Raw genomic sequence first — 12,644 nt, forward strand, 5'->3', positions numbered from 1 at the left:
ATAGACTTGTTCACGTCTGCCGCTTTGCTTCACTTTCATCTAACTGCAGCGACGTATCATCCAGATGTCTCTAATTTTGTCAGCAGAACTACATGGCGCATCTCTGAAGCCCATGTCATCTGTATTTGAGGGTTTTCAGCATGAACTTGCGTAAAGAGTTGCCCATATGCTTACATTGGTAGTAGCGCGATGATCACTATTCACCGCCAGCACCCCCAACGCCGGAAGAGATGATACCGCTCTTCCCACTGACACCTGCTGCAATCGTGACATTGCTTGCAAAAACTTGTATCATCGTCGGATCAACCATGCTGCTGGGTATTTATGTGGCGCGCCGCTTCTTAGGCAAAGCCTGCCGGTTCAGGGTTGCATGCGCCATGTAATTGTAGTCTGTTATACTGCCTTCAATACGCGCAACTAGTATGGTCAATCGAGCATATAGAGTTCAGGCCTAGGTTGTTCAGTAGTTTGGTTATTCAAGGTTGAGTCCAAGGGCGTGCGAATACAGTGGCTTACAGTATGATGACGCGAGATCTGGCATCTATTTGAAGAAATTGGAGCACTCACCCATGAATTATGATTGATTGAAGCACGATCAGCTAGATGAAAGAGCCAGAAGAAAACTGCGGCGACGTCGATGCATGAAACTCATTTGAGAAAGCTGTAAGGAGAAAATGAATAGTATCACATAAATCTGATAATCAGTAATTTCGTAAGCTGATCTGCGGAACTCTGTATGTCTATCCTGTTCACTGCTACGGCTCCCTCAGCATTGTCGTATCTCACTCTTTACAGCGACGAATTTAATGGGCATGACCCTGCAGCTACCTTCTGTAAGCGTGCTCCCACCAAGCGCTGCAGCTTACCTGCCAATAACAATGGCACAGGCGACTCTCTTGCTGGTGTGGCTGCCTTAGCACGATGCAAGGAAGACCCAGAATCTTCTTCTAGAACATCACCTACAATGTCAATCAATCCGTGAAAGTAAGAAGCCTTAACAATATAAAGGTCAAGATCTATGGTACGCTAGCTTAGGACAAAGGCTTTGATTCCTGGCTTGGAAACTCTGTATCCGTCGAGTCTGGCAGCGATCAGAACAGCTACCCACATGCAGCTTTTCAGAACCAGGCAACTGCCTTCGTACTCAGTGACAAGCAATTACACGTTGAAAATGGCAACTGTGGAACGTTCAATAGGAATGGTCAGATGTGGTCTGACTTCTCGTCAAGGGTCAGAGCAACTACACTAGATGTAACTGCGTGAGCAGTGTCGGTCGGAGACTGTGATCAACGAGTGTATTGCTATCTGTTGTCGTGTTGTGTTGTGTTCTGTTGTTCAAGCTCTCAGCTCTCAGGTAAGTGAACTTTGTTGCGGCAAACGTAGCCGCTGTATATCGATGGAAAACTGCGCTGAGTTGCTTGCTAGCTAGGAGGCGACCATATATACATGCCCTGAGACGTGCTAGTCCAAGGTAGTCAACGGAGGTGACGATCGAGGCCTGTCGGACCGACTTGCACCGCAACAAACTTGTCCACCGGGCAATGCCTGCTACAATAGAATATCATGTGATCTGAGCCACGTGGTCACACTAGAAGAGCACACAACATCATTAATGATTGGACAGTATTTTGATTGCTTCGAGATTTTCGAAAACATGTTGTTGCGTAACAGTTTACGGCAATCAGCTCGCCGCCCGAATCAAGAATGGGGAGGAAGAGCAGCATCAAAAGCCTCTGAGCGGCAGCGTTGGTGAAACTAGGCTGCAGGCCATTCTTCTCTACGAGTGATGATCCCTTGATCGTCGTCAATGAGTGCTGCACTCAAGATGGCACCGGTCTGGCGAACTGCAGTGCCTCGAAATTCAACATCTCTGATGTTACTATAAAAACGTCCGGATTTAGCAATAGATCAGTACGTCGCGCGCTTGCAATATAATAAGAGTCGGCATAGGTGCTGACGACTTTAGTATGGAAGATTTTGACCTTGCCAATTTCGTCAAAGACAGCGTTTCCATGAGGAAGCATAAGCGTAGTAATATGAACGAGTCTAGGGTGTTCGAGTACAGTTGTTGGTTATAAGTAGAATGTGCTAGCTCTGAACAGTCAAGGCGCAGCAAGGGTTCGGTGAGTGTCCCGGCTAGCATTTGATTTGATAATGCGCTTGAACAGAGGACGCTAACTTAACGAAAATCTTTAATCAAGATAACATTTTCGCCTCAAAGGATCACCCACATGACAACACACTGTAAAAGGAAATCCTTGCAGGCGAGTCCCGCTCCGATGCCAAGCGCTTGGCTGACGGATAAGCGGAATCACTTTCAGACTTTGATCGTGGCCGTTCTGTCCACGTTCTTCAATCTCGACTCCTCCTTCGTTGAAGGTTCAACGTTGTGCCCCACTCGCACGCGACACAGTAAGACGACAAAGCCGTTGCGCTGTTAGCAAATCCATGAAAGCGGACGCCATGCTACGATTTTTGACATCACTTTACGCCTCAAATGACGCTCTTCTGCTCTGCCAAGACTTCCTTCAAGGCATCTCTGAGGAGCAATTGGGTGCTTTTGAGCAGTAAAGATGAGTTCTGGAGTGCGTGGGGGCTCTCCATAGAGGCTACTGGGCTACGAGACCAATGTGGAGATGGCAAATGCAGGGCACCTACATATGCCGCAGATACCTACTCCTACGAACACAGTTCCCACTTTTCACGACCAAAAGTCTTGCGTCTGGAGCCGCTGCCAAGTGCAGCTTCACTCGAGGTTCTTTAAAAGCCCAGTGCAGCCAGTACAGCGGCTCTGAACCACAGCCTTTACAGCGGTCTCTCCCTCTACCATGGCTCCAGCTTTGGCGAAATACAACTGGATCCTTGCGATCACCACAATCGCCTTTGTCTTTTCATCAGCCTCAAACGGTGCCAATGATGTCGCCAACTCTTATGCCACCTCCGTGGCCGCACGGACGCTGAAAATGTGGCAAGCTGGTCTTCTTGCCTGTGTCACTGAATTCCTCGGTGCCGTTGCCTTAGGTGCCCGAGTCACATCAACCATCAAGAGCGGTGTCTTCGGCCTCACTAAGTTTCAGCCGGTACCTCCAACCTTCATGCTAGTCATGGGATGCGCCGAAGTTGGCAGTGCAACATTCCTCACTATTGCTACCTTTTACGGCATGCCTGTCAGGTAGGTCCTACTTTAGGCAGCGGATGAATGTTATCTGACGTGGTACAGCACTACACAAACAGTTGTCGGTGCGCTTGCTGGCGCTGGTATTGCAGCCCAGACGCCGCTCAAGTGGGCCTGGTCTACTGGTAGTCTCAGCCAGATCGCAGCCTCCTGGGCAATTGCTCCTCTCGTTTCCGCCGGAATTGCAGCTGCTTTGTTCTTGACCATCAAATTTGCTGTATTGGATAGGGCAAACCCTATGAAGTGGGGCATGCGACTCATTCCGTGGTACCTCGCCTTTACAGCTGGGGTCCTGACACTGTTTATCATCGACGAGATTCCTGGCGGAGAGTCGTTTGAGGATATGGGTCCTGGCAAGAGTATAGGCATCATTCTCGGGGTTTTCGTTGGCATCTTGGTTTTCTCTTACGCCTTTTTCATTCCTTATTTCCATCGCCGCCTGATCATGAACGATGCTCGAATGCGACCATGGCACATCCCTCTCGGACCTCTTCTCTTCCGCGACGACCCCCCGATCTTCTGGCCTGGAAAGGGTACCGAGGTCGTCACAGACTACTACGCCAAATCCTCTGTAGAGACCCCGAGCAAGGACTTGGAGAAGGCATCGGCCAAAGAGTCTGCTCCGGAAGAAACTATTCACAACAAATCTCCGGACGCAGATGATAAGGGATTGTCAACATCGGTCGACGCGAACAACTCCTCTCAAGACGCCGCTCCACGTGCTCTTTCCGTGCCCAACCCTCGTGGAGATATTGTCGCCCATGTCATCCCCACGAAGCCTGAGCCAGAGGAGCGCTGGTTGCACCCTGTTCGTGATCTACCGTTTTACTCGCCTCAGAAGATCGCAAACTGGACGAAGTATCTACTTTTACAAGGTGTCAGCCGTGATGTCGTTACGCATAAGAGTAAGTCTGCTTCATTAATACTCGAAACAAATCACTGACCTCTTGACCTAGACCTTGGAGCTGTACATGCTCGTGCCATTGTCTATGACAACCGCGTGGAGCACCTGTGGACTTATGCACAAGTTGCATCCGCGATGATGATGAGTATCGCTCACGGCTCCAACGACGGTATGTAATCCGTTCTTGAGATTTGTCATGATTACTGACTTCGCCACAGTTGCGAATGCGGTCGGACCCTGGGTAGCGAGTTACAACACGTACACAACCGGAGAGGTTATAGCCCGTGCTGATACCCCGATCTGGATCCTGATCGTTGCTGGCCTGCTTCTTGGTTTGGGATTCTGGTGTACGTATTTGCCTTTGACATGATCCAAACCTTCGCTGATCAGATTGTCACAGTTTATGGATACCACGTCATGCGCTCGCTCGGCAACAAGATCACGCAAGTGTCGCCCACACGAGGCTTTTCGATGGAACTTGGCGCTGCCATCACTGTGCTTCTCGCTTCGAGACTCGCATTGCCAGTCTCGACCACACAATGTCTGACTGGTGCGACAATCGGTGTCGCGCTTTGCAACTTCGATGTTCGAGCTGTAAACTGGAAGCAGGTTGCTTTCATATTCTCTTCTTGGATCATTACCCTGCCAAGCGCCGGTATGATTTCAGGTCTGCTGATGGCGATGGCGTTGAACACACCGCACTTCTAAAGTGCTCCACATACTGGTAATATGGCTTTGTTAGCCTGTATAATGGTATTTCGAATGCACCCGCAACCGTAGACTGCGAGTTGCGGCCAGCAGAATCAGTAATGATCATTGTCTTTGCAGCAATTATGCACGGTCGTCTCACGATTTCCCAGTGTGTCATCAGCGATGTCTAAGGCTAGCAGCCTCTGCTGTCGAGTGGAAAGCTAACCGAAAACTGAGCTTTCGGTCGCGCAAATATTGAACTATGTCGAGGAAAGCTTATGTGGCTAGTCCTACGGCGCTTGAAGAGACCTCAGGATATTAGTAATTCCTTGACCGCACAAACGGGAATGGAGGCACGGTAGGACTTCTGTATCTGCCGTTTCCTACCCTTATTACTTCAAAGACCTCGTTGTCTTTGTGGATTGTTGCACTTGTTAGATTATACCAGTTCATATCACCGACCTCGATCACGGTCGTCCAATGTGGCTCGATGGTCTCCTTGTAGACGATCTCATAACAATCAGGCTTCAGGCCCTTTGGATTCGTCCAACGGACCTGGATGTAGTTTTCACTCGCTGTGACATTGATACCACGTTTTTGTTGGTTCTCCAGGAGCGTTTGCCAGTCTGTACATCGTGCTTTCTACGACCTTTGCCGCGCGTGTATTGTATTCGAAGTCCAGAAACTCGACAAGATCACCGTACTGCTTACCATACTGAATGTGAATGTCCTGGTTCTGTTGCGTATAGTCCTCGTTCGCCTGTACAAACCAAACACCATTAAAACCAGCTTCAAGGAACTTTCAATGATCGCCGCCCTGGCTGTAGCGATCAAGGCGGTAGATGAGACAGACAGTCATCTGAGTAAATGCGATGGATGCTACTTTATAGATGTGGCGTCCCAAATTGCTGGAGGGGCTGTGATTTTCGCCGCTAATACCGAGGCGAGGTGACTTTTGTGGAGTTCTCGGTCAACGGTGTGCCCAGACAGAACAGACGAATTTTGTAGGAATCAGTCATGCCACCTTCGGCTTTCAAATTGCCGATCATATCAAGGTTTATCATGGCGGCGACGCTGGTCGGACTGTTCTTGTAGGTCTGGCCGAGGTTCTCGGCACCCAAGAGGCCTTGCTCTTCGCCCGTAAAAGGAAAGCAGTAAACGCGATAGAGGCTTTCGGCTTGTAAACTGCGAAGATTCGAGCTAGTCTCAGGGATACCGCTACACCAGATGCACTTGGCCATGTTGGTGAATAATTATTTGTGATTGTAGAAAGCGCACTTCTCGCACTTACTCGTCGACGGCTCCGGGTGCAGCGCCCTCGCAGTCCACAGGATTGCTGTTCCGCGAGTCATAGTGTCCAACAACAGCGTACCGTCGTTCTGGATATTTGTTTCCTATCAGAGTTGCAACCACTGCTGTGATCTTGACAGAGAAGAGAATGCGCTCGTTATCGCCAGTATACTTGATGAAGCTATTTTATGGAACGCTCATCGAGCCGTTACTGGTTGCAGCGGCGGCTTCGAACTGCTCGGTGAGCCAGAACGCGCTGCTCCAATACCACGGTTGGGGTCAGTCTTGCTGGACTGTGTATGCCTGATGCCGAGAGAAACAAGTTATTGGACATCGCCTCAATATTGGCTCGTGATATCCGAGCTATGATGGCTTGTAGGTCAGCGTCGGGGAGCCGTTGCTGGAGTGCTTTGCCGACAGTGGCGAGAGGCTATTTGTCAGTATTTGGGAACACGTTCGGCGAGATAATGGCCTGTAAAGGTGACACAATAGCTGAGGGGAGTAAACTACTTGCAAGCAGTACCAGAGTAGACGCCCCCCACCACATGTTTGCAGATGCTCGTCAATTGATTGTGACTGTGGTCCTGAATGAGCTGAACAGGACCGGTATTAGATTGAGCTTTAACGATTCTTGCAGAACGCGATCCTTCCAGTGATTTCCCTCGGACAGGGGGCCTCCGACGCGCTTCCCTGCGACACGAAACCTCCCCCCCCCGTTCTCTCCTCTCTCCCCTCTTGCCCCTACACAACACTCATCTACACATCTTCTAGGGCCTGCGGGAACTGGGAAACACTCTGGGGATATTACTCTGCTGACTTAATAGCCTATGCTATAGAAAACTACTGTCCCCTCGGCACCTAGACGCAGGGGATACAACTAAATGCCTATCAAGGTAGCTAATTAAGCACAAAATATCTTTCCTAGCAGCGTTGAAGCACTACAAGCCTGCTACTAGACGCATCCTTGTGCCCCCTAGGAGGTTTTGTGGCGGCTCTGTACTAGTTTTACCTTTATATAGACCGCCCTACCGACGTTGATCAATACCAACCAACCACGAGGCGGGACCTCCGGGAAGTCTAGTCTTGGAGGGATGTCCTTCATATCTGCAACAACTACTCGCCTGTTTGTGACACCGAACAAGGCCTATGCTGCTGTGTGATGTCGCTTTAACGCTCGGAAACGAGTTACACTGGCTTAATGCGCGTGTTTGCTGTCACCTGTCTTATCTTCCCAGATCTTGAGGAACAATTTCCACAAAATGGAGAAAAGAATGCCTTGCAGGCCATTGGCGATGATCCTCGTCTTCAGTCCACGCCCAAAAAGGCCTCGTCTTCCGTCCTGACGGATGATGCGCCTCGCAGCTTCAGTGTATGACACTTGCGCTTCGTGCACCTGTCGATACGTCTTGACTACGCGCAAAGAGTTCGAAATTGTGTCTGACACGATCGAAGCACAGAAGCCGATGAACGCGGCCCTCAGAAGCCACGGGACGATGTTGCTCCTTGGTGGCTCCGTAATGGTATCAGAAAGGAAGTTGTATGTAGCAAACCAAGGATAATGACCAACAAATGTTGCAGCAGCTGTCGCAAACGCGCCCCACCAGAGGCTTCCAATGCCATTGGCCTTGATGCGCTGACGAAGCAGGGTTGTTCCACGGGACCCTTCGGCTTGAAGGGTAGTCTTCAGGGTATCGATCGGTGTAAGAATCATTCTGAAGCCAGCGGCACACAAAGACGCAAATATAGTCTTGATGGGTGATGGTAGGCCGGCCAAGTATCCATTCGATTGCAAGAGCGCCAGTATACCGGCGTTGGCTGCTGTGTCTCCAAATCGTGCGATGGGACCTGAACGTTGATAAGCTTGGACAGACGCAGCGCAGAATTACTCATACATACCTTGAAACAGTGCTGCTCCCATACCCGCGTAGTACCTGCCGTATCCGCCGTCTTGGTAGAGCGTTTTCGTTGCAGTAGTCAATGATGTACCGTGGCGGTACTGATAGTTCATGATGGTCCGGATAGGCATCAATAGCAAGACCTGCAACACCATGGCAGCTGCACCACTCAAGCCCCCTCCCAAAGCTCGTTTCAAGGCTCCCTTGAGATCGAACTATGATATTTTATCAGTAAAACGGCTGGTAGGCCTATGTCTTGGAAGGAGCACTCACGTCGACATCATCAGATTCGATCCAACCCTTTACGAAGACTGCAACAACCAAGATAGCCACTACTATGCAGAAACCTCTCCATCCATACTCCCTTCGTTTCGAAGCTTCCGATTGAGGTTCCGCCACCGTGTCATCCTCGGGTGGCGCGGATGCGCCTCCTGCGTCTCGTGGAGAAGCGAGCAGAGGCTCGCGTTCGCCTAGCGTTGAGCCATTCTCTATATCGCGATGTGAAGCCATCTCGCTTTGCTATCGATGTTGTTGATGGCCATTGAACATCAACGCCGCGGAAGAGGATGTTGTTTCGATTACGCTGACCAATCATGCAATGACGTGATTGCAAGCGATAACGCGGAATCCTTCCCTTTGCGACTTCGGGGCATTTCCCTGTCGCAACTCTCCAATCACCTCGGGCACCATTTCTCGTAGCATTTTGGATGCAGTCAATGGACGACTGATTAAAAGACACGCTGACGTTCTGTTGACGTGTTGCTCAATGATTACGCGTATATGGAGTACCGTACCTATTTACACTACTAAGTAGTGATGCGGCTCGTCCAAAAACTCTTCTCGTTTGTAACTGCGAAGAAGTTCCCATCATGCCATGGAAAATATCTAGAGCGTGGGAGAATACTATATTCAAGATGTTTGAGATAATATAGTTCAGTCCATAGACGGCAAGATCACTTCTAGTTTCGCCATATGACTTTTCAGCACGTGCTCAAAAGCTTCATTGAGTACGCGCGGTCCTTCCTCGATCACATCAGCCGAGACAGTGACAGGAGGTGAGACTCGTAACACGCCTCCCATGCCTAGAAGATACTACCTGCGGAGAGGATAGGCGACATGATGAACGCTGCGAGAGAGCCAACACTTGGACGATCGATCATCGACCAGGCAGCCTCAAGCTCTGTCTCCCATTCGTATGGCCATCGGGCTTCTTGAACAGCGAGCGGTATGCGCATGGTACCGGGAAGGCGATCTTGCCAGGTATAGTGGGACCACCATTCTTGCGACCAACTGAGTCTGTTGCAGATCCTGAGCCTTGTGTCAAGCCAAGACGTCTCGTGCTATTACTTGCTCGAGAACAGCTGAAGACTTATACCGAGCATACACTGAGACTCCATGCTTACATGTATCATAAACGGCGTTCACGATGGATCAGATCTACGCTGATGCGAAAAGGGAATTTGCGACAAGCCAATGAAGAATACTAGTCACTGTCTTTGCCCTTCGGTGATACCCCACCAGAGTCTCAAAACTTAGCGGCAGATTCACTTGTATGGCGATGATCGCTCCGTCTTTGGCTTTCGAAGGACCTGACGGGAAACCTTCAGCGGTCGGAGTCTTGCGGACCGGCCACAGTCAGAGCATGACAGTAATCGCCGATCGGGCAAGTCTCCGCGATAATATGAGCTCAATACCAGAGCGTTGAAACCAAATGTCAGAGCATACCACCGCTCAGTCTTTGTGACCGCGTTAATCTCTGTCCTTGATCGCCATGTTATTCACATTGGCTAGTTCCATAACCGAGACTGCGACTTTGGCAACGATAACAGGTAATCCAGCTCTTCTCTTACCTCCTGTTCGAACCCTCCCGACTCGAGCGACCGAATCTCTTGCCCGAGGACATTCCAAGTGAGGGCCATCATTGAGAGAGAGATTATGGCAAACACTCCGTGGTCGGAACCCCGTGTCTCTCTTCGGACATGCAGCGCGCCAGTATGCGGCACAAGGGACCAAATGCCATGCCAGCAGCAGGGACTGCTCGGCGTGCGTAGACATTATGGTAAGACTAGATAAATGATGACAGCGTCAGGTCGTCATGTCCAAGCTTCAGGCCGCGTTTCTTGTCCTGTGGGCCATGAGACCTCTTTCGGTCTGTGATCCACTACGCTCTGCCAAAGGCCAGTCTGTATCTCGGGGCCAAACAACGCGGATCTCGACATACCTCAACCCATGTCGTTTGCTCCCACGGCGTGATCGCTACGCAATCTAGACAACAGTACGTCTTGAATAGCTCCTGTGTGGCCATATACAGCACGCGAAAAAGATGTGACTTGCAAGGCCTCTCGGCTTTCATCGGCAGGGAAACATTTTCAATTGACGGCAACGCACCGGTCATGCTTGGCACGACCGGGGGTCTACATAACTTTACCCTCTGGTGTGGCACTCCACGCTTGTTCGAAAGCTTGCCATCCACCGACCGGCTCCTCGCACATCTTCAAGTCGCTGACGACAAGGTCGTAGTAACCATCATTCGGCAGCTTGCCCTTGTTGCAAGTTCCACCCATTGCAATATTTATCAAAATTCTGTAGTCCTCCATCCGTCGCGAACCCGCAGGGATGTTGCCTTTCATGACTGGCCTGCCATCGATGTACCAGATGAGTCTTCCGCGCCATTCTGGTATGCCTTCCTCTTCAAGCCAGGCAAAGCCGTACGTGTGTGGTCTCGTCGTGAGGTCTGGCAGCGGTGTCTGTACTACTCTGTGCTTCTGCGCGTCATCGCCGTTGTAATGTCCCCAGTGTAGACACGAGTGGTTTGTCTTCTCGTCATTCCAGTTCTCCATAATGTCGACCTCGCCGTCGCCAGGCCAATTGAAAGGCTCGCATGGCAGCATCCAGTAGGCAGGCCAGATGCCTGGTGCGCTCGGTGGGAGGGTGGTGGCTTCAATGTAGCCTCGCGGTCTGGACAATGTCTGGTGAGACGTCAAGCGCGCAGAAGTATAGGTGCCATTCTGGACCAGTCCGCGCACGACAAGACGGTTGTCATGGTGGAAGGAATTCGCAGGTGAGTCAGTGTAGTTCTGCTTCTCGTCGTTGCCCCAGCCATGATCACCAAGCTCATGCCTAAAGTTCTGCGATACCGGCGTAGCGGCATCGAATGAAGGCTTCCAGTACACCCGCTCACTGTATGGAGGTGGTATGTTCTGGGGAGGCGGAGGCTGCGCTGAGGTTGGACGGTTCTGGGGGATTGGCGGCGCCGGTGAATGCGGCTTATTCTGTGGGATAGGCGGTGCGAAGCCCTGCTGCTGAGGTGGTGGCGGCCCCCATTGCTGCGGAGGCTGCTGATACTGCTGTTGAGGCTGCCCGTATTGTCCTTGCGGTGGATACTGAGCTCCTGAATATTGCGACTGTGAGTACTGTTGTTGCGGGTTAAAGCCCTGCTGCGGCTGTTGCGGATAGCCTTGTTGCGGCTGTTGGCTCGGGTAGCCTTGCTGATGCTGCGACTGCCCTCCAAGATGCTGAGCCTGAAGCTCCTTCACCTTGGCTTTGCCCTTTGCGAAAAGCTTGTCAAAAGAAGACATGGCTGTTAGTTGATGTTGTGGAATGTAAATTAATGAAAATGACGTAGCAACCTGCTTTTCTCAGCCACAAACGCCAAGCCACAGCCATGACTAAGCCAGCCCTACAGAAGGCACATCATCACGCTCTTTTCCTCACTGTGACAGACACAAGATCGGTGGACAACGATTTTGCTTCCTGAACGATGGGAAGTTTTGGTTCAATCTCGCTTCTCGTTGTTGAACAAGACCTGTGTGCCGTGTGCTACGTCATTGCGCCAATCAGCAAAGTGCAGCATTCATCCTTACAGCCAACCAGCCACCTCCAGACACGCCTCAGGTCGTTCAAACGTGTCCATGATCGACGACAAGGTACTCGTAGAAACAAGAATCCTACGCGATTCGTAACACCTATTTGCATCGCACGTAGTTGCAGCGTCATTTCCCTTCACATAAAGCTGCGCCTACCTTCGCCGTTTGCGAATACATAACAACAGCGCTAGCACTTTCACCACGCAACACTTACATTAGCACGCAGCCCGCGACTGATTCACTTGACATCTCAGCTCAAAACTGCAGTCAACCTGCTCTAATCTACCTACGGTTCACTACCACAATGACTTCCATCGTCAAGTCACTCTCCGACGTCTTTACCTCCTTGGTGGAGCTGGTCTGGTCATTCTTTACCACAGCCGGTGAACTCGTCCAGACGACGGCCTCTTTCGCGCTCAAATTCGTCTCCGAGATCTTCGAGCTGTTGATGAACTTTTTCCGGGGACTTTTCGACCTTGCTGGAGGTATCGTTGGCTTCGTGCTCGGTAAGCCGTCACGACATTCACATACTCACGATGATCCAACGCTAATGCTAGACAGGCAACGTCCTCATGCTCGGTGTTCTCGCTGTCGCCATCTTTGGCTTCCTTCAGTACCAGCGCAACCAGGGCAAGACTGTCAAGGTCGGCAACAAGAAGCTCAACTAGCGGTGACGCGATGGATTGGCGCATTACCCCTTGAGCAGATTGTGCGATACAGATATTCTTACTTGCACTCGGCTGAATTTGTATGATACCCTTTCTATGTCTGACAATAGATATCAGCGCATCAGCGATCCCGACGCTATGCCAATATCAAACCTC

The 12,644-nt window shown here is 50.7% G+C and overlaps 5 protein-coding genes across 5 annotated transcripts; 2 read left to right on the top strand and 3 right to left on the bottom strand.

The window, feature by feature from the left end:
* Positions 1-2,828: 2,828 nt before the first annotated feature.
* Positions 2,829-4,787, top strand: M421DRAFT_2759 (phosphate transporter; the record flags this gene model as incomplete). The annotated part of the gene is made up of 5 exons (XM_033588850.1): positions 2,829-3,172; positions 3,221-4,080; positions 4,132-4,248; positions 4,298-4,426; positions 4,480-4,787. 5 exons carry the CDS (start codon positions 2,829-2,831, stop codon positions 4,785-4,787), a joined length of 1,758 nt encoding a protein of 585 aa, XP_033451494.1.
* Positions 4,788-5,087: 300 nt separating this feature from the next.
* M421DRAFT_99131 (uncharacterized protein) lies at positions 5,088-6,606 on the bottom strand (the record flags this gene model as incomplete). Its single annotated transcript, XM_033598707.1, has 7 exons — positions 5,088-5,375; positions 5,416-5,568; positions 5,623-5,701; positions 5,745-5,939; positions 6,061-6,240; positions 6,392-6,489; positions 6,583-6,606. The coding sequence occupies 7 exons, from the start codon at positions 6,604-6,606 to the stop codon at positions 5,088-5,090; spliced, it is 1,017 nt and encodes a 338-aa protein (XP_033451495.1).
* Positions 6,607-7,254: 648 nt separating this feature from the next.
* M421DRAFT_57095 (mitochondrial carrier) lies at positions 7,255-8,464 on the bottom strand (the record flags this gene model as incomplete). The annotated part of the gene is made up of 3 exons (XM_033595467.1): positions 7,255-7,904; positions 7,956-8,169; positions 8,228-8,464. 3 exons carry the CDS (start codon positions 8,462-8,464, stop codon positions 7,255-7,257), a joined length of 1,101 nt encoding a protein of 366 aa, XP_033451496.1.
* Positions 8,465-10,306: 1,842 nt separating this feature from the next.
* M421DRAFT_417900 (glycoside hydrolase family 16 protein) lies at positions 10,307-11,602 on the bottom strand. Its single transcript, XM_033591622.1, has one exon. The coding sequence runs from the start codon at positions 11,530-11,532 to the stop codon at positions 10,369-10,371; it is 1,164 nt and encodes a 387-aa protein (XP_033451497.1). The 5' UTR covers positions 11,533-11,602; the 3' UTR covers positions 10,307-10,368.
* Positions 11,603-11,734: 132 nt separating this feature from the next.
* On the top strand, positions 11,735-12,644 carry M421DRAFT_417901 (uncharacterized protein). Its single transcript, XM_033591623.1, has 2 exons — positions 11,735-12,326; positions 12,382-12,644. Exons 1-2 carry the CDS (start codon positions 12,125-12,127, stop codon positions 12,486-12,488), a joined length of 309 nt encoding a protein of 102 aa, XP_033451498.1. The 5' UTR covers positions 11,735-12,124; the 3' UTR covers positions 12,489-12,644.

The sequence above is a fragment of the Didymella exigua genome, assembly GCF_010094145.1.
Source record: "Didymella exigua CBS 183.55 unplaced genomic scaffold M421scaffold_6, whole genome shotgun sequence".
Classification (NCBI taxonomy): domain Eukaryota; kingdom Fungi; phylum Ascomycota; class Dothideomycetes; order Pleosporales; family Didymellaceae; genus Didymella; species Didymella exigua.

Excerpts from the sequence above, each read along its gene's own strand:
- M421DRAFT_417901 (XM_033591623.1), top strand. The coding sequence starts at position 12,125 with ATGACTTCCATCGTCAAGTCACTCTCCGACGTCTTTACCTCCTTGGTG. Across the intron at positions 12,327-12,381 it reads TATCGTTGGCTTCGTGCTCG|GCAACGTCCTCATGCTCGGT; the intron begins GTAAGCCGTCAC and ends AATGCTAGACAG.
- M421DRAFT_417900 (XM_033591622.1), bottom strand. The coding sequence starts at position 11,532 with ATGTCTTCTTTTGACAAGCTTTTCGCAAAGGGCAAAGCCAAGGTGAAG.